The following is a 19,994-nucleotide window of genomic DNA, read 5'->3' as shown; positions in this document are numbered from 1 at the left end:
GCAAGTGATACCATTTTAATGACTGATAAATTATAAATAATTTGTTGTAAATGATTTAAATGAATCCAAGAATAAAGCCTCAGGTTACAAGAAAACAGGCTTTCTGTTTTGTCTGTGGAGAATTTAGAAACTCACCATCATTTCGACCATGAAAAAAGGCACCTCCATCTAAAATGGTGCTTCCAGTCAGGTGTGAAAGAACTTTAGTGGCCTGAACAGAGCCCAGACCACATCCAACACTTTTGGGTGAGATGTTAAGAGTTCTATATGCTCCAGACTAAGTGACTTAATACCATAATTTGTGTCCAACCTTGCAGTGAATTAGCCTCCTACTGGCTGCATCAAAACAGTTTGTGTCTTCAGTAAGAATCTGATGCGAACATTTCAGGTTGTATGTGATTTGTCTGTCAGCAAGGAATGCTGTTGTTTTCCTGTCACAAAAAAACCAAAACAAAAACATATTCAAGTTAGATTTCCACATGTACGAATTCAGACTTAAATGTTTTTAAGGAATGAAATATATGCAGATATATGAAATAATATATGCAGGTCAAGTTAGGATTTAATGTTGAAAATTCAACAAGTTTGAGAAGTATTTCATTGAACTCTGAGAACCTATTCATATTTTATCATATGCAGTTTTTCAGTTAGGTTCATTTCAGATATCAGAAAGGTTTTCAAACCTGAGTCACAAAAAGAGATTCTTGACACCAAGATCTAAGTGGACTAACTCACACATTACTTAACATTATCTTGAGTGGACTTAAAACAAGCCACAGTGAATGCTTTCACCAAATGTGACCCAGAATCGTATTGTCTTGGCTGCTGCATTTTTGATGGAATTTACTTGTTTCCCTTCAAATCCTTAACAGGCCATAATGTATATCTTTAAATCACATGCATATTCCTGTCTTCAAACCATGGTTCATTGATAATTGTATCCTGGGATGTGAAATGCAAAAACACATTTTTATTTTTTATTTTTTTCACGTATGCCAAAGAACACGAGCCAATCAGTGTTCAATAATTTTGTTTGAGACACTGGCGGTAATTATGTTAGTCTTAGTAAGCATAATATACCTAATAATATTCAAAGAATATGCTTCCATACTTGAGACTCAAATTCAAGCTATCTATAATTACACCTCAAGGAAAATAATTGGTTTCCTCTATGAATCCTCCTCCTTTGTTACATTCCGCAAGGCGGTGATGTATTGTAATTGTCAGTGTTTGTGCGTCCGTCCGTCCAGTAAATATCTTCACAACTGGTACAGATAGTACAGAGTACTGGTACAAAGCAGTCAGAGACCGCAACATCCTGCGACACCCCTGAATTAAAAATGTTATCCTGACCTACTTTCATAGGTCAGGGTCATTAAAGAAAGACCCAGGATCCGACATGTAAATGGTGCATTCTTTTTGTCACAGATATGTGTACCTGAAAAGGTATAAAAGTGAAAATGTAACCTTGACCTAGTTTTTCAAGGTCAAGGTTGTGATCAAATATTCATCCCCTTGCCTCCCTGAATATAACACCTTTTGTTTCATCTTTCTATATTTTACCGGTTCCTGAGATATGTGCAAAAATATCTCAGGATAGAAAATATTTCACACTGGCCTTCTCCCTGGTCTTTCTATCTTATCCGGTTCCTGAGTGTACAAAAGTTGAAATTTGATCTTGACCTAGTTTTCTCAAGGTCAAGGTCATCATCATTTTCATCCCTTTTGTGGCCTGGGTAATGTCCTTTTTGTTTCATCTTTCTATCTGCAACAGTTGTGAAGATATTTGGTGGACAAATGGACGGCTAGACGGACGAACACACTAAGTTGACATTGACCTATGAAAATGAGATGATTACCTTGACCTTGAGAAAACTAGGTCAAGGTCAAAATTCAACTTTGTTACATTTTTTGCACATATCTCAGGAACTGGATAAAATAGAATGAGAAAACAAAAGGTATTATATTCAAGGAGGCAAAAGGATGAAAATTAGATCCCAACTTTGGCCAATTTTAATTTCTATACCTTTTAGGTACACATCTCAGAAACTTGATAATATACAGTATAATCTCAAAACAAAAAACAGCATTTTCAGGAAGCCAGAGGCACAAAAATGTGATGATGTCCTGGGATGTTGAAGTCTCTGACTGCCTAGTTTGGCATTAATTTGTCTTTGCATATGAAAACCCCGAATCACAACTCTTACTTAATAAAGTAAGGGGATTTAACATTGTTCTCTTGAATAAATTCTACATTTAAGGTACCCATGGCAAGGCTTGATTTCATATGCATGTACTAAGAAAATTTTATCACTTGAGAAACCTGCTACATCCAAGAAAAACAAACTCTTGAAGCTCTTCTGATTCAAGCACAGACAGACAAACTACAGAGCAAGTATGGGCAATAATGTATTCTTTGTCCACCCTACTTGGCAGGAAATCAGCGACACAGAGATCTTGGAGCTTACCCACAGTGCAATTGGACGCATAACGGTAATTCGGCAGATCTTTCCCATGTGGAGGGACAGCAGTACCCGCTGTATGAGACACAACCATAGGATATCCTCTCTGTTATGTGATCCACAGGAAGGATACATGCAGAATCTGGAGGTAAGAGACTGTTCAAATGTCTTCAATGGGATGGGATGTGATATGAACAAAATTCTTCTATTTTGCTCCCATTTTTTGAGTTTAAGTAAAACACAAAATTATTTCCACTCGTAACACTTAATCAAATTTTGTTCATAAAGTTGTTGAAATGTCCTTGAGTGTTTGCTCTCAATTGAGAAAATCCAACCACATGCCAGGTGTAGCACTTCAAGATGTCGCATGAACATGATTATTGCACAGATGCACCTTGTGATGGTCACGATAAATTGTCTAGTATGTGCAGTTTTATCACACAGCAGAATGCCACACAACCTGTAAATTCTTGTTAAAGAGGTTATGTCCCCACTGCTCTTCAAAACAAAGAGACATTCTTGATCCACTAGACAGGTGCTGTCATCAAGGAGCTGTCAAACAGCTTCATTATTGCATGGGGGTGCTTCAGACTTTTTTTCAGTAAAAGGGGCACTCTACAATGTACAGACTGAAAATAGACATTTGAAGGATACTGTACTAGTGTGATTGCCATTTGTCTGTTGTATAGTGAATGAATGGGAAAATGATCTATTTACAGTATATCTGTGCATTTAGATTGCTTTTAACAAAATTCAAGTGGGTTTGTGGTCCATTGATCATGCCTGTTAACTTGTGTTCAACATAGCATTAACTAAGTTTCATCAGTTTGGAGAATTAAAGTGTCAGACTGAATCATAGATTGAAAATTTGCTCACTGAAATCAATTATGATGACAAACTGTATATAGGTGAAGACCCTGGACAAGTATTCAGGTAAATTTCTAGCTGACTAGAATCAGGAGATCTTGCATTTGGACATGCCTGATGTGACAGTTCTAGGCTGGTATGGATACATATGGTTGATGGTTGTGAGTCTTTTCGGAGCTACTCTTAAATTCTTGAATGTGTTTCTAACAAAGTTTTATGTCAAGGAATAATTCATTTCATGGCAGCGTTCTGCTGGAAATACCTGCTGTTATCATATAATTTATGCCCTCCCAAGAACATTATGACAGGTGTGGTATTATGTTGTTATAAAATAACACATTTTCGAGTGGCATTATATTGTGACCATATCATTTACACATGTGAAGTAATCAATTTACCAATCATCAGACTGAAAGAAAAGTAATATCATTAAGTTTTAACCTATGCCCCCACTGCTCTGTATATTTCTGTTCACATAATCACTTCACTGGTTTAGACATTTTTACACAGAAATAAATAAATAAAAGGACAAAGGTGAAAAAAACACATGGAAAGACACACACTGATATGTAAACACTTAAAAATGTCGTTACCAATTATGAACAAGGCAGTCAGAGACTGAAACATCCAGCAGCACCCCTAAATTCAAAATTTTACCCTGACCTACTTACATAGGTCAGGGTCATTTAATAAAAGACCCATAATCCAACATGAAACTGGTGCATTATATTTGTCATGACGTTTCAGAGATGTATACCTAAAAAAGTATAAAAGTGAAAATGTGACTTTGACCTAGTTTTTCAAGGTCAAGGTGGTGATCTAATTTTCATCCCTGAATAAAACGCTTTTTGTTTCATCTTTCTATCTTATACGGTTCATGAGATATGTGCAAAAATATCTTAGGATAGAATATGTCTCAGACCGTGGATCAAAGTTAATGCTTCCTTCAAAGCTAGTGCTTTGATCTATGGTTTTACACTGGCCTTCTCCCTCGTCTTTCTTTGTACACTCATTCCTGAGAGTACAAAAATTGAAACTCTACAAACACTGTAGAGTAAAAGTAGGTTCAAGTTTTCTGTTCAATGTTCCCATGACTGGGCGTCTGGTATGTTTCATTTGGATCACAGATTCCTTTAAGAAAAAGACAGATCTTGCAGATTCCTGCTACCTCTTGTCATTTGTCATGACTTTGATTCTCTGCAGATCTTTGCCTTTTCATGACAAAAGTGGATGGGGAAAATGATGTGGTGTGTGGGTGTGTTTGTGTATGTGTGTGTGCCATGGCCCCAAGCCACAAACTTGTATGGTCATCATGGCAGTCAGCTGTACTCATCTGGACAGAGCAATGCTCATTTGTCACCATGCATTTGGCCTCAGCTGCTTCCTTTGGTGTGTGTGTGTGTGTGTGTGTGTGTGTGTGTGTGTGTGTGTGTGTGTGTGTGTGTGTGTGTGTGTGTGCGTGTGTGTGTGTGTGTGTGTGTGTGTGTGTGTGTGTGTGTGTGTGTGTGTGTGTGTGTGTGTGTGTGTGTGTGAAGTGTGTATCCATGTTTTTGGGTCCAGTCCATTCACCACAATACAAATATATTTAGACGATTTGATACATATTTCTTTGAATTCCGAATTCTTTATATTACCACATTCCATACACTACATAGACTTATGCAATAGCATTTTACCTCATTTGAATTTTATATCAATGTGCAATAAAATGTGGTTTGAGAAGGAAAGTATTCTTTTGAACAGTGACATTTCGGTATTCCTTACATGTGATAAATTTGGTTAATTTACCAAAATTATCTTGATAGTTATGAGTCAAATTTGTAATTAAATGTTCACATTCAGCATCAAGCCTATTATAAATGAATAATATCAACCCAGGTGCCAGATTAAAATGTAAATACAAATATACATTTAGCCATAGACACTACAGCAAAATAAAGAAAAAATGTATCCATCTCATTCTTAATTATGAAACCTTGCTGTTTCATTTTTTTCCTTTGCATTTTTGTTGGGATAAAAAAAAGGTATTTTAAGTCAGAAGATAATCTTTCCTGGCCCTTAGCAAGGGCTTGTTTGCCTTAACCTCACCAGGTATTACACAGAAAATAGTTTCATAAAATTAGGTAAATATATGCACAATTTCAAACACCTTTCCAACATGCAGCCTGCTGATTGAAACTTACTTAACCAAGTACTGATTTCTTGCCAACATGTAGTCAGCTGACTGAAACTTACTTAACCAGGTAGTGATTTTGATCTTACTTTGACCATGTTTGTTCAGTGAATAGTAATTGAGAACTCTTGTTATGAATAGAACTGTCTTTATTTAACAAGGCTAAAACGCATAGGCCTGAAAGTATTTCAGGTTATTAACTCAACATTTCCCCTGGCTATATAATCTATTAGTATGCATTAGAAGAGTATGCAGGGAATTCACACAAACTATTATAACATCTTAAATGGCAAATCCATGGAATTTCTGTGATTTGGACAATGACATAAACAACAACTGCTACAAAATCATAAGTACAAAATTATAAAATAAAATTTTGAATATGTACTCAAGCAGATTACTTTATATACTCTTGAGGTGATGCACGTTTGTTCCACCTTCTCTGTTGTCTCCTGTCCAGGTGTCCAACCTCTACTTGTACGACAGTGTGCTGATGCTGGCCAACGCCTTCTATAGGAAGTTGGAAGACAGAAAGTGGCACAGTATGGCCAGCCTCAATTGCATCAGGAAGTCCACTAAACCTTGGAATGGAGGCTGGTCAATGTTAGAAACCATCCAGAAGGTATGAGGCATTTTGTCAACCCACCAAACTACTTCCTTTTAGCCTCACAAGAACAGAATGCTATCTTGCAGTGATTTGCAGTGCTCATCAGGGCTCTGTAGCCATTGCATTTGTTTGTTTAATACCAATGTACCAGATTGATTACCTGAATTGTTTGATTGAATCTCTGATGTATTCACATTCATTATGTTGCAGTCTTCTTACAATCATTTTTTTAAGCCTGCTTAATTTGTTATTCAAGCCCTGGCATTTTTATGCATACGCAATATTGTTGATCTATTTTGTAGCTTTTGATAAGAACTTTATTGAATCTGTCTGACCCAATAAAGATAAAAATGGCTCCAAAAACTTTGAGAATTGAGGAGACCATGTGGATGATAGCATGAGCAAGATCAGATTTATACCAACATTAAATATGAGACTAAACAGCGTCTTGTTACCAGAAGATAACTCAGATATGCCGTTGAATGATGACAAGAAAGCAATTCATCCAAAACCCTGACGAGAATCTAAATTACACCAATCAACCAAAATGCATTCTGGCTATGCTGATGAGTCCCTTGGAGCATTAGAAGCTCTGTTTTATTAAAAAATCCATCAACCTATTATTTTGACTTTTCATGGCAACAAACAACTGAGCCTGTTATTGATCTTTGTTGTTCCATCTTGCTCATTTATGTTATACATGTAAGCACTATGAAAACATTTAAGAAATCGCTGATGGACGAAGAGAGACATACACTAATAGTCTATTTATTTAATGATGGTACTGGCAGAACAGTCAGGAATCCTAGCTCATCATTTGTACAGTGCTTTGTATCAGTGCTTGAGAAAGCTGTGAGGATTTAGGTTGGAGAAATCTGGGATTGCATTGCACAATGACTATATTTTGAACCAGTGATACACCATGCTTGTTGTCCATTTACTCAACACAATTCCTGCATCATAGTTGTTAGATCAGTCGGAATAATGTGTGTGATGTCACAGTGATAGAAAACTGATTCAGAAAAGTGAGATGATGAATTATTTCATTGTAAGTAGATGTTCCGACAGAAAACAGCCTCATCATTGACAGCATAAAGAACTAATAAACTATGATTTGCAGGACATTTTGAGTAACAGAGCTTTGCAGCTTTCCATTACACACATTTTGTTTTTGATGCTAGTATTTGACCAAATCAAGTCAACTGACTTGCATACAGGAGGAGGTGGGTTCGAATCCCGGTCAGGACAAACACTATCCAGTCAACTTACACAAATGCAGAAAGGGGGGTGGTCTGGAATGCAGGAGGGCGTGGTCTGGAATGCAGGAGGGCGTGGTTTCGAACCCTTAGGCAAGACCCTTAATGCTATACCAGCCTACCTCAAACATGAGTGAACACAATAAAAACAGAGTCATACCGGCTCGGACGTCGCCCGGGTTAACAAGGTCTGTGTCAGATGCTAGGGAACCAGGGCAATCTGATGAGAAATGGGTTACTGGAACAAGACACACATGGACAAGGGTGGAGAATACGGAGTTGTTGGAATGCTACTACACAAGTAATCCCAGAGAGAGGGGATATATGGGGCGGATGTGGGACCAATGGATGCTTCAAAACCCACAATCAAGGCTAACAAAGAAAAAGCTGTTAGCCCAGTGTTCCAACATCCGTAACCGAAAACTGCTGTCACAACTAGAGATCGATGAAATACTACAACAATGCTACGGCAAGGGGGAGCCAGGACGCAAGGTCAGCGGGGGGATATCACCCCCCCCACACACATACAATCCGAGATTGGCTACCAAGCCCCAAGAGACATACACAGCCTCAATACAAGAGCTGCTGACATGAGAAGGAAGATCGTGACCCAAATGGAAACCTGGAGCCTCCGACAAATACCGAAGCTAAGTTGTCAAGTACCTTCAGAAGATCTGCTAGAAGATGTGAATGCTGCAATAAGATTGATCCCCACAGGGAACATAACTGAGACCAACAAGTAATCCTCGAGATGCTGGGATATGAGATCAACACAGGGCATAACAAACAATACCCTCCATGGAAGAGACGGTTAGACGCGACTCGGAGAGAAGTCAGCCAGCTAGCTGAGCTACAGAAGGGGAACATGGTGAATAAAGGGGTACCCAGGAAATACAGAGACTAACGGCTCTGGCTACCCGACTGAAGAGATACACCAAGGAGATTGAGGCCAGGAGAATAAACAAGACCTTCTCCACTCAACCAGCAAAGGTGTACTCTCAGTGGCAGCTGAGGTGGAGAAATACTGGAAGGGCATATGGGAAAGAAAGCATCACACAACACTGATGCCCAGTGGCTAGTGGACCTGAGGACTGACCACAGCTGCCTCCCAGAACAAGAACCAGAAACCATCTCAATGGCAGACATCCAAGAAAGAGTGTCAAGGATGAAGAGTTGGTCAGCACCAGGCCCGGATATGATCCATGAAGAAGCTGACAGCACTCCATGAGCGTCTAGCAGCACAGATGAACCAGCTGCTAAGGGATGGGACGCACCCAGAATGGTTGACTGAAGGCAGGACAGTCCTGATCATGAAAGACCCACAGAAGGAATCTACCCCATCCAACTACCGGCCAATAAGCTGTCTCAGTACAACATGGAAGCTCCTGTCAGGCATCATGGCGGCTAATATGAGTAGGCACATGGATCTGAGCAGTGCTGTATAACTGTATAAGATCAACAGGACACTAAGAGCCTTCATCAAGAACTCAATGGGGAAGTGGAAGACAACCCTGGAGACTAACTCCAAGCCAATTGCCCAATTTAACATCAAGTGCGGCATATACCAAGGGGATGCACTATCACCACTGCTGTTCTGCATAGGCCTGAACCCCTTCAGTCACATCATCACAAAGAGTGGCTACGGATACCGATTCCGAAGTGGGACAACAATCAGCCATCTCCTCTACATGGATGACATCAAGCTGTATGCCAGGAATGAGCGAGAAATTGACTCACTGATCCACACCACCATGATCTACAGCGACAACATAGGGATGTCATTTGGATTAGGCAAATGTGGCCGGATGGTATCAAGAAGAGGCAAGATGATGAGAACTGAAAGGGTTGACCTACCAGGGGGCAGGATAGAAGACATCAAGGACAGCTATAAATACCTTGGAATCCCACAGGCTAATGGCAACCATGAGGAGGCCGCAAGGAAGTCATCCACAGCCAAATACCTCCAGAGAGTAAGGCAAGTCCTGAGAAGTCAGCTGAATGGCAAGAACAAGGTCCGAGCCAGGAGCCAGGAGATAGAAGCCACAGATATCAAAACGAGAAAGCTCCTCACCATGCATGGAGGGTTTCACCCCAAGTCCAGCATCCTGAGGCTGTACACTAAGCAGAAAGAGGGGGGCTGAGGACTAGTGAGCATCAGGGCCACTGTCCAGGATGAGACATCAAAAATCAGGAAGATGGCCCCAACAGATGAACTGCTCAGTGAATGTCTTAGACAGCAGAAACTTGAGGAGGAAGAGGAGGAGGAGGAGACAACATGGAGGGACAAGCCCCTACACGGCATGTACCACCATCAGATAGAGGAAGTGGCTGATATCAAGAAGACCTACCAATGGCTGAATACAGCTAGACTGACAGACAGCACAGAGGGACTGATCATGGCAGCACAAGAACAGGCCCTAAGTACAAGAGCAATAGAGGCCAATATCTTCCACAGTAGATCTGACCCAAGGTGCAGGCTATGTAAAGAAGCCCCAGAGTCAGTCCAGCATGTGGTAGCAGGGTGTAAGATGCTCGCCAGCTCAGCATACATGGAAAGGCACAACCAAGTAGCAGTGATAGTGTACAGGAACATCTGTACCCAGTATGGACTAGAAGTACCCAAATCCCAATGGGACATACCACCGAAGGTGGTTGAGAACGACAAGGCTAAGATCCTGTGGGACTTCAGCTTCCAGACCGACAAACAGCTGCTGGCTAACAAACCGGACATAGTGGTGATGGACCAAGAGCAGAAGAGAGCAGTGGTGATAGATGTGGCGATTCTAGCTGATGCCAACATCAGGAAGAAGGAACACGAAAAGATTGAGAAGTATCAAGGGTTGAAAGAACAGCTGGAACAGATGTGGAAGGTCAAGGTTAATGTGGTCCCCGTGGTAGTAGGAGCACTTGGGGCAGTGACCCCCAAACTGGAAGAGTGGCTCCAACAGATTCCTGGAACAACATCTGAAGCCTCAGTCCAGAAGAGCGTAGTCCTAGGAACAGCTAAGATACTGCGCAGAACCCTCAGACTCCCAGGCCTCTGGTAGAGGACCTGAGCTTGAGGATGACACACAGATACCACCCCACAAGGGTGAGGGGGACATTATATATATATAAAAAAAAATGTATATATATATATATATATATATATATATATATACATACACACATACACACACACACACACACACACACACACACACACACACACACACACACACACACACACACACACACACACACACAATATAAATGAATACCAAAAATAAATAAATTCAAAAGTAAATATTTATTGTTTGGGAAAACACATTTTACTTTAAGATATCAACAATAATACCATAACAGTTTTTGTCACTTTGTTGGAAAGTCATTACAGTAGCAATTTCATGCTGTTTTCCTGCAGACCACACATCAACACATCTCAGACAAGGAACAAATTTCCTGTTTGCTATTACTTTTTCTTTCTTTAAACTTGAACCTTTCTAACGGTTGCTATTTTTCTGAGTATTATGCTGATGAGATGGAAAATGGCTTTTTGACAGTACAACAAACCCACAGTTGAAATGGGAAAAGTAAAAGCCTTTCACTCTGCTGTTTCTAAACACATAACCTCAACACCTTCGTGTAAATAATAAGTTGCTACTAACCCGTGGTCACAATGAAAAATCACACTTTGATTTTTGCCAACCTGTGTGGTGCCAATACCCAGTTACAACCCTAAGATTGTTGGTGAACATACATAGTTATTTCTGAATTCAGAAACATCACTCCACTATACAAATACTGTAGCTGACTTGAAGAGATGGAGAACTGGAAGCATCACTAGCTTTGTAACAAGCAAACATTATCAAACTTTATTTTCCTCCTAGATGACAATGATAGCGACCTTTGTTGTTGACAGGTGAACTTTTAGCTTGTCGGCCTGCACTGAAGGGGCACTTCAGTCATGCTTAACGTCAAATACGAGTTGATGGAAATCAGGAAACTACATTTCATCAGTGGCCTTTCATCACGACAGTAATAAGCTGATTTCTGCTCACTCTGTCTGCTTCTAGTATTTAATATGATGGCTCACACCTCTCTAAAGAGTGTTTCTCACTGTTTATTCTTACTGAAGATTTCGATTCAGCTGATCAACAGGGAGCCAGAAAACTAACATTACTGGCCACGATGAAGTTAGCTGTTTTAAACTAGGGATTCTGTTTGTTCATACCTACAGTATATTTGATGTGTCTTGTACTTTTTGAATTTCTGCACATTCAATGTACACTGTGCCTGCATCATCACTTTTATTTTGAAAACATGGCATGCATCCTGCAATTGAAATTACAGTAACAGTAGAAAAAATAATGTCATTTCTCATGTCACTCGTCCATGTCTTGGTAATCATTGATGTTGAGTCTGAAACAGTTGGACCTTCTATTCAGAGTTTGAAGATCTTTCACCGCTTAACCAAACAGCGTCTTCAGCTCATACTGGCTGAGATACTTAAATTGCTTTGAGGTCACTAACAGAGTGACAGTTGTTAAATTCACTGAAGACACTTATGTTAATGCCAGTTTTCATGACCCATGATAGTGCTTGTTAAGGTATGACCTGAACAACTATCATGTTGGTGACCGCAGAGGAGTTATGAGTATCTGTCCTCCCACATAACACTTAGAATTGAGGAGGGATGCAATATTGAAAAAATATAAACAGAGATTCAGATTTAATGTGAATTAAATGATTTTCCTATCTGTCTTTCTTCACTTCATGTCATCAACCCTCCTTTCCTTTTCCACTAATTTCTCCAGTGTTATTCTATTTGACCCCTTTTATATCAACTCCACACTTTATTTTTCACAGTCATCTCTCTCTCTCTCTCTCTCTCTCTCTCTCTCTCTCTCTCTCTCTCTCTCTCTCTCTCTCTCTCTCTCTCTCTCTCTCTCTCTCTCTCTCTCTCTCTCTCTCTCTCTCTCTCTCTCTCTCTCTCTTACTGTCACTGAATTATATTTTATGTCCTTGAACATTAAAGTTAACAATACTGACGAGGCCACTTTTGCAGTGAGCATATGACAAACTGCAGTTTAATGAAGTATTTGTATTTAATTCATGGGTTTTTTTGTCTCTATTTTTGTGTGAAGGAGTGTGTGTGGTTGTTTTTAAAGTAAATATGGTGAAAGCTGAGCTCAAAATAAAGTTGAATTGACAGAGAGTCACACAAGATATGGTATTATCTCTTATTTTATCTTCACTCCTTCAGGGCAACATCACAGGTCTGACAGGTACGATGGATTTCAAGGACAGTGGCTCGAACTCTCACGTCCAATTTGAGATCCTTGGCTCCAGCTTCAGTGAGACCTTTGGCAAAGATTTCAAGAGGGTGAGTTCACAGGGTTTCACTTTGTGGAATGGGAATTTAACACAAAATTACCAGGCAAACGACCTGAGTTTGTATTTGAATGAACTAAACAGGTTAAATGTGAAAGAACTGTAAGCCATCTCTGTAATTTGCCTTAAATAATGTTATATTTTTCACTGAAACTTTTACTCCTGAACTGAAACCTGTCTGCAGCTCAGTCTGACACCTATCACAAAGTTACAAACAAGTGGAGGTAAACTCACCTTTAACGCTCTCTCTCTGTCTTTCTTCTTTGCACAGACTCAGTCTTAAGCAATGTACATCTTGATTTTAATCATTTTTCAAACTAAGAATTTCTGAAATTTCTATCAAAACATATAAATAAGCACTCTAATGATAAAATTCACATAGTAACACTTAGTATGTTACAGTTACACAAAAAATGTCACATGCACGCTATCATAAAAACACGGTTACTGTACATGTCCTCACAAGCACACACACACACACACACACAAACACACCCACACTCACACACACATACACACACATACACGCACGCACACACACACACACACACACACACACACACACACACACACACACACACACACACACAAAACTCTCTCTCTCTCTCTCTCTCTCTCTCTCTCTCTCTCTCTCTCTCTCTCTCTCTCTCTCTCTCTCTCTCTCTCTCTCTCTCTCTCTCTCTCCCGCTGTCTCCTGTGTGATTATTCAGTGCAGTTAAAATATTTATTTTCCATTCAATCAAATAAAGCAGAATCAACAAATAAGATTTGATGTATTATTATAGATTAAGCTGTCAAGCAATATAAATGATCCAAGCTTTAATTATTTATAGGCTACTGGTTCATCCCTGTGAGGGTTATGTGGGTTATGTGATGCTGGATTCAGCTGTCAATCAGCTAACATGACCGAGAGGCACATTATCGATGTGTGTGTTTGTGTGTGTGTGTGTGTGTGTGTGTGTGTATGTGTGTGTGTGTGTGTGTGTGTATACCCATTGCATCCTTGTTTCTCGTTAATGCGTTCCACGAACCACACACATTAACAAATTCCCCGATAGATATTATTAACAGTAATTAAACATTTATGAACCCTCCCCATAATGATATTAAACTAGATTAATTGTCAGCACATGCAAGTCCACGAAAGAACTGACAAAGACGTATGCAAACATGCATGCCTATTGGACTGAATGGACGATTTAAAGCAACAATGTACCAAAATCAAATAATTTAAATGTGGTATGCAATGCATGAATTTGGTTGACAATGTGTTGCAATGAGAGAGACGTTGTTGTTTTAGAGGACGGGAAATTTACAAGCCACTGGCTTCTACCCGTCAACCTTTTTTTTTTCTTTTCGGATGTTGGCGCTGATGTTCCAACACTGATGAAAGTGAAGTCTCCTGGAACGTAAAAATAAACTGAATAAATACATTTAAAAAAAACACTTTCTATCTATATTACCTTTTCCCACACTCTTATCGACTGTTTAGAGTACTTTTGTGTCTTACGTTAGTCCGAGACTCTCGGAACGGTGCGCACTTCATGTCACTGCCTTCCAAAAATCCGCGATGAGGTGAAGTTGCGAGCGTTGATGTGTGAATGTGCAAGGGCGCCCTGTGTGGATTATATATATATATATATATATATATATATATATATATATATATATATATATATATATATATATATATATATATATATATATATATATATATATAGAGAGAGAGAGAGAGAGAGAGAGAGAGAGAGAGAGAGAGAGAGAGAGATATGTTTTAAACATAGTTGTGTTATTGTTTTCAATATCAAGTGTTGTAAAACTAATCTGAGCTGTACTGAATTTAATGGCAAGGCCTTGAAAATGTGATAACCTGTGTACAGCCTCAATGCTTCATAGGAGCTGTACCTGTTGAAGTGGCAGAATTCCTGTACTGTGAATGAGGAATGAAAGCAGCCATTATTTATACAATCGTGACCTCCAAACGTTCTCTCACTCATTTTTCCAATTACCAAAAACAGGTTTCTTTTAACATCACAACTATAATTATAGCATTCTTTCCAACTTGTAGTGAAAGCAATCAATGTTCAACAGGAAGAACAATAACAAAACAGGTTTTGTTGTAAATACATGTATGTGCTTGCACTGGAGATTTAGTCCATAATATCCATGGTGTCATTTCCAAATCACCTGAATTGGTGCGATGGTTTGCTGTAGTGTTACACTTTCATTAATCCTGTGTCACACTTATAGCTCTTCATGACCACGTAGGTGCACAGATTCCATCAATCCAATTCCATTTTCTAATGTATCATTATGCAGAGTATTACATGCTGTGGAATAATTATTATCAGTGCAATCTTATGCAACACTACACCGTGCATTCAGAAAGGTTCCTCATGGGTGCCTGAAATGCAAGATAAAACAGCAAGATGTATTTAAAGGCCTTCTTTCCCCTCTTGTGGGTTTGGCTTCATAAGGCATTTAAATTATTATTATGTTGTTTATGCTCTATCTTGGAGACACATACAACACTATAGACAGGTACAACCTTCTTATACTGTTGGTCAATTTTTGGTCAAGGATAGACATGCACATGCATGCAAACACACACACATAACAAACACAAACACTGAGTGCTGAGGTAATGAAGATTTAATTACCTGGCTTCTCATTCTGAATTATGAGTCCCCCTGTGTTACATAATGACCACAGAACACAGTGCTATAGTTCTCTCTCTCTCTCTCTCTCTCTCTCTCTCTCTGACACACACAAACACGCACGCGTGCGCGCGCACACACACACACACACACACACACACAAACGCACACACACACATTGATATTACCTCCCACAAAATACCATTTAATAATCCTCTTGCTAAACACAAATGAGCATGAAGACATATTATTGTTAACATACAAAACCTGTGGGATATCTCATGTGTTGTGAAGTGTCTCACACACACACACACACACACACACACACACACACACACACACACACACACACACACACACACACACACACACACACACACACACACACACACACACACACACACACACACACACACACACACACACACACAGATTAATGCATGTGAGCATGTGATCTAAAATGGAGCCATAGTGAATATAATGAGACAATACAATCAGTTAAATACTTTATTTACACTACTAAGATTCTAGTACGTAGTAGATTTGTCTTACTTCAACATTCAAGGCTGAATATAGTAAAAAGGTTTAAATTTTGTGTAACATGGATGCTGTCCATTGTTTGTCTCATGTCATGTCTCATTAAATCACACAAAACATGTTAGTTGAACAGGGTGGAGGGATGTGATGGAATAATGTAGTATTTATTTAAAGCTCATTATCTAAAAGTTCATGAATGCGGGTATTGTAAAGTATCACAGCAACTGATGTGAGCTAAACTAAATCAGTCTCCTTTTTGTGGCTCCAATCAAATTATAATGGCTAAAAAGCATGATCATATGAAATTACCCATTAACAGGCAAATACATATACTGCTGTAAACATAATAAAGATGAAGAAGTCAAAGATATATTGAGGTGTCATATCAAACTATCTGGCTGTCAGGCAAACAGAAATGTGTTTTGTTGCAACTCCTTATTGGTCAGGAAACCAACTTGAGAGGAGTCAGTGTCTGTGCCAGTGGTCAGTGTTGTTCATGGTTTATGTTGAGGCAGAATAGACATTTGTTTTGAACACAAAATTAATTACAAGATAAAAAGTTGGAACATCTGTCCTCAAATTCTGTTCCAAACTAAGCCACCTGTTTTTCTGAGCTGTCCGATACTTAACTGAGCCATAAAAGAGGAAGGTTCCTGTTTATCTCACATTGACTTTTTTTGCCCGAGGCAATGTAAATCTGTTTGTGGGTGAAAGAAATGAGTCTAGTCTGAGGAAAGTTTTGTAGAGTTTCTGATGTAAAAGTAGATGTTGCCTGCCTGCTGGTGAGATATCGGCTCCTCGCTCTCATCAAACACTCACACTCCATTAATTCTCCTCCTACAGTGTTTGTGTTACCAAAATCTCAATCTTCATCTTCATCTTTCTGTGCTGTCCACACCTCTCCTGTCTCCTTGCAAAGCCATTTTTCAAAGTAAATTTTCCCCATGGATGAAAAGCCACTCCTTGTTTCACCTCCACATCAGACTTGATAGAGATTGAAATGCCATTTCCCTCTACCCCTGCAAACTTGTGCTGCAACACTCTGGTCCTTCAGACTTCCCCATTATGTTATCCCATCTATCTCTCCTCATTTTTCCCATCTCATTGACTTTTGATGTGTCTTTGCAGCAATTTATTGTTGCTAAATCACCCTCACATAAAACAAACAAACAAAAAAAAAACCTAGGAAAACGGGAAGGATGCATTTTCCATCTTTGATTTGCGGCAGCAAAGACGTGTCAGAAGACATTATGTCTCACCCACAGTCCTACTATTCTTAGAGGGAGTGTTGGTGGGTTGCTGTTTGTAATCAGGTAGACGATGACCACTGTGATGACTGCAGCAGACATATAATCTCTCAAACTTCCAAGAGGACCCTGATTTTGCTCCAGTGGTTTTCAACCAAAGGTCAAATGATTCTCAGAAGTCCTGTAGGGAGTCCTCACCAGGTGATGTCACAAAAATATCTGCAATCATACTTTTGTGCAAATTGTTAGTATTTTCACATCAGCTTTTTTTTTTTTCACTTGGTGGATGGTGATCAAGGCACTGGAGCAGGACAAGATTGTGATATCCCTTCTGTCCAAAGCCAGGAGCAACTCTGGCTATATTCATCACGCAAGCAAAGCCAACAACAGACTACATGAGCTACAAACATAGTTGAACCTCCCCCACCATACTCTCATAACAGATACAAAAACAAGGTGGAACAATACATATATTCTACATGCTCCAGCGGCTGGTAGAGCAGCGCAGGGCTGTGCAGATTATGACACAGGAGTGTTACATGGGTAGAGCTCCAGCAGTCATCTACCCAAATGAGTGGAGGTTGGCATCAGACATGCTCAATGTCCTGAGTCCTTTTGAGGACATCACACGGGTGCTCTCAAAAAATAGTGCCTCCATCTCTGAGGTCATCCCCTACTGCATGGCTTGTGCTCCATCATCAGGTCATTGCATTTGGGGGCTCGTGCAGCTGTTGAAGAATCTGAAGGTGACTCTGATCATGTCATGGCTGCTGATGAGGATCAGGACACCACAGAGGTGCAACACCAGGATGCTGCTGCTGTAATGCTTTCCGAAAGGAACCAGGTGCGAGAGTCAAGATGTCAAAAAACCTTTAATCAGTTGGTAGTCCAAAATCCAAGCGGGGGTCAAAACCAGAAAATCAGGGAGGAGACGGTACAAAGGAGGCGGGCAAAATCGTAATCCAACAGACAGGCAAAAGGTCATACACGGGGCATCCAAAGACAAAAATCGTGGTCAACAGGCAAAGGTCAAAATCCAGAACAAATGCAGAGAAGGCAAGGCAAAACTCGTGGTTGTACGGAAGCGGTCTAGGAACAACAATCACAATCAGGCATACAAGATTCTCTGCTCTAATGGACACTGTGTTACACTGCGACAGACCTGAACTGAAATGAGGTGTCTTAAATAGACAGACCAGGGTGCTATGTAGTTGCAGGTGGAACTAATGATAATTAATTGACTAGGGGAAGAACTAAACACGGATTGGTTAACAACCAAACGAAACAATCAGGGGAAAAACAAACCAGTTGCAGTGAATCATGAATGCAGTGGTAACAGAAAACCAGAAAAGTACATAAACTGAAAACCAATAAACAAAAGACAAAGTCAGGAACAAATGAATATGATAGGTAGAGGCAGATCATCACAGCAGCTGAGTCCAGCAGCACTTCAGTCCTTTCCTTCCTGCTGAAAAAGAAATTGGCTACTCCACACATGACACATTTGCCATCAGGTGATGTGGAGCACTAACTGACAGATTTGGAAATCAGCCTTACTGATGACCCAGTGAAATATACGTAGTTCTGTAAATAATTATTTTGCTATTGTGATCAAAAGCATTGATTCTTAATTCTGAGGCTGTTCTGTAAGTATTCATTCATACACTTAAGAATGTTCATGTTCTGACTCAGTTCATAAAAAAAAAAAAAAAACAGTTCTGTAACTAGTTCTCTTACACTTGCGATCAAAAACATTGATTTGAATCTCAATTTTGAGGCTGTCCTGTAAATAATTTTAAAATAAATAATAAACATAGCAACTTCTGATCAATCCATATCAATTTCAGACTTAAAATAGTGTGCCTATTTAAGCCTCTCCCATTTCCGTTCAAACTACACTAACTTCTGGTTTAAGCCCCACCCATTCCGAGTACAGATACATATACAGACAATCTCGATGGTTGACCATATACAGACACAGATAGTGGTGTACTCGCTCATCCCTAGAAATTACCCACCCATTTGCCTATAAGAAGATATGCATTGTTACTGAATTGTCTGAATTGAATCCATTAGACATGTTGGAGAACAAAAAACAGCCTCAGACGGTACCAATTTCAAATCCCTGAGGTAATTTGGAGTCGTTAACAACAATTTGTGCCTTTGAAAAGTCAATGCTTGCTAATTTCTGTGAATAATGCCTAGGACAAGACAGATATTTTTTTTCCCTTTTCATTTTTGCTCAAAACCAAAAGGAGAAGGTCTTTTGTTTTTCTATTAAGCATAGGCCCTAATGAACGACCGTTGAGCTCTTGTCCCATAAAAAGATGCCAAATTGGGCTTGGTCACAATTGCAGGGCTTAATATGAGAAAACTATAATGACGCTTGATTCTAATTCAAATCTAATGTTTTTATTTTAGCAAGAGCTGGATATAAAGCCACCATTCCTTTCAGTGTGACCATTTTCTGTTATGTTTTCATGTGTGCATCAGGAAATGGCATACGAAAGGTGATATGACCCTGTATATAACAAGTTGAGGCAAGCAAACACAATATGGTTATATTTACCCTATTAAAGGTAACTTTTTACAACAAAAATTATACAAAATATCCTTTTAGTGTGCTGATATATTTACAATTAACAGACAATATACTGTATAACACAAGAAACAATTCAAAATTATATAATATTCATTCATTCATTCACTTTGTAAACCCACTGTCACGGGTCAAAGGAAGCTGAACTCTGTCCCAGCTGGCTTAGGCTGTGAGGTGGGGGAAACTCTGGGCGCGACAGAAGTGCACCGCAGAGCC

General features: G+C 39.5%; 1 protein-coding gene across 1 annotated transcript in view; it reads left to right on the top strand.

Moving 5' to 3' along the window:
• Positions 1–19,994, top strand: part of grid1b (glutamate receptor, ionotropic, delta 1b) — a 394,199-nt gene that overhangs the window by 325,096 nt on the left and 49,109 nt on the right. The window contains exons 6-8 of the mRNA XM_068305743.1: positions 2,437–2,610; positions 5,963–6,124; positions 12,611–12,730. Coding sequence (XP_068161844.1) covers positions 2,437–2,610; positions 5,963–6,124; positions 12,611–12,730 — 456 coding nt within the window. The remainder of the gene's footprint in view (positions 1–2,436; positions 2,611–5,962; positions 6,125–12,610; positions 12,731–19,994) is intronic.

Source organism: Antennarius striatus, chromosome 21, assembly GCF_040054535.1.
Source record: "Antennarius striatus isolate MH-2024 chromosome 21, ASM4005453v1, whole genome shotgun sequence".
NCBI classification, from domain to species: domain Eukaryota; kingdom Metazoa; phylum Chordata; class Actinopteri; order Lophiiformes; family Antennariidae; genus Antennarius; species Antennarius striatus.
Note: the sequence above shows the minus strand (reverse complement) of the source record. Positions and strands in the feature narration are given on the sequence as shown.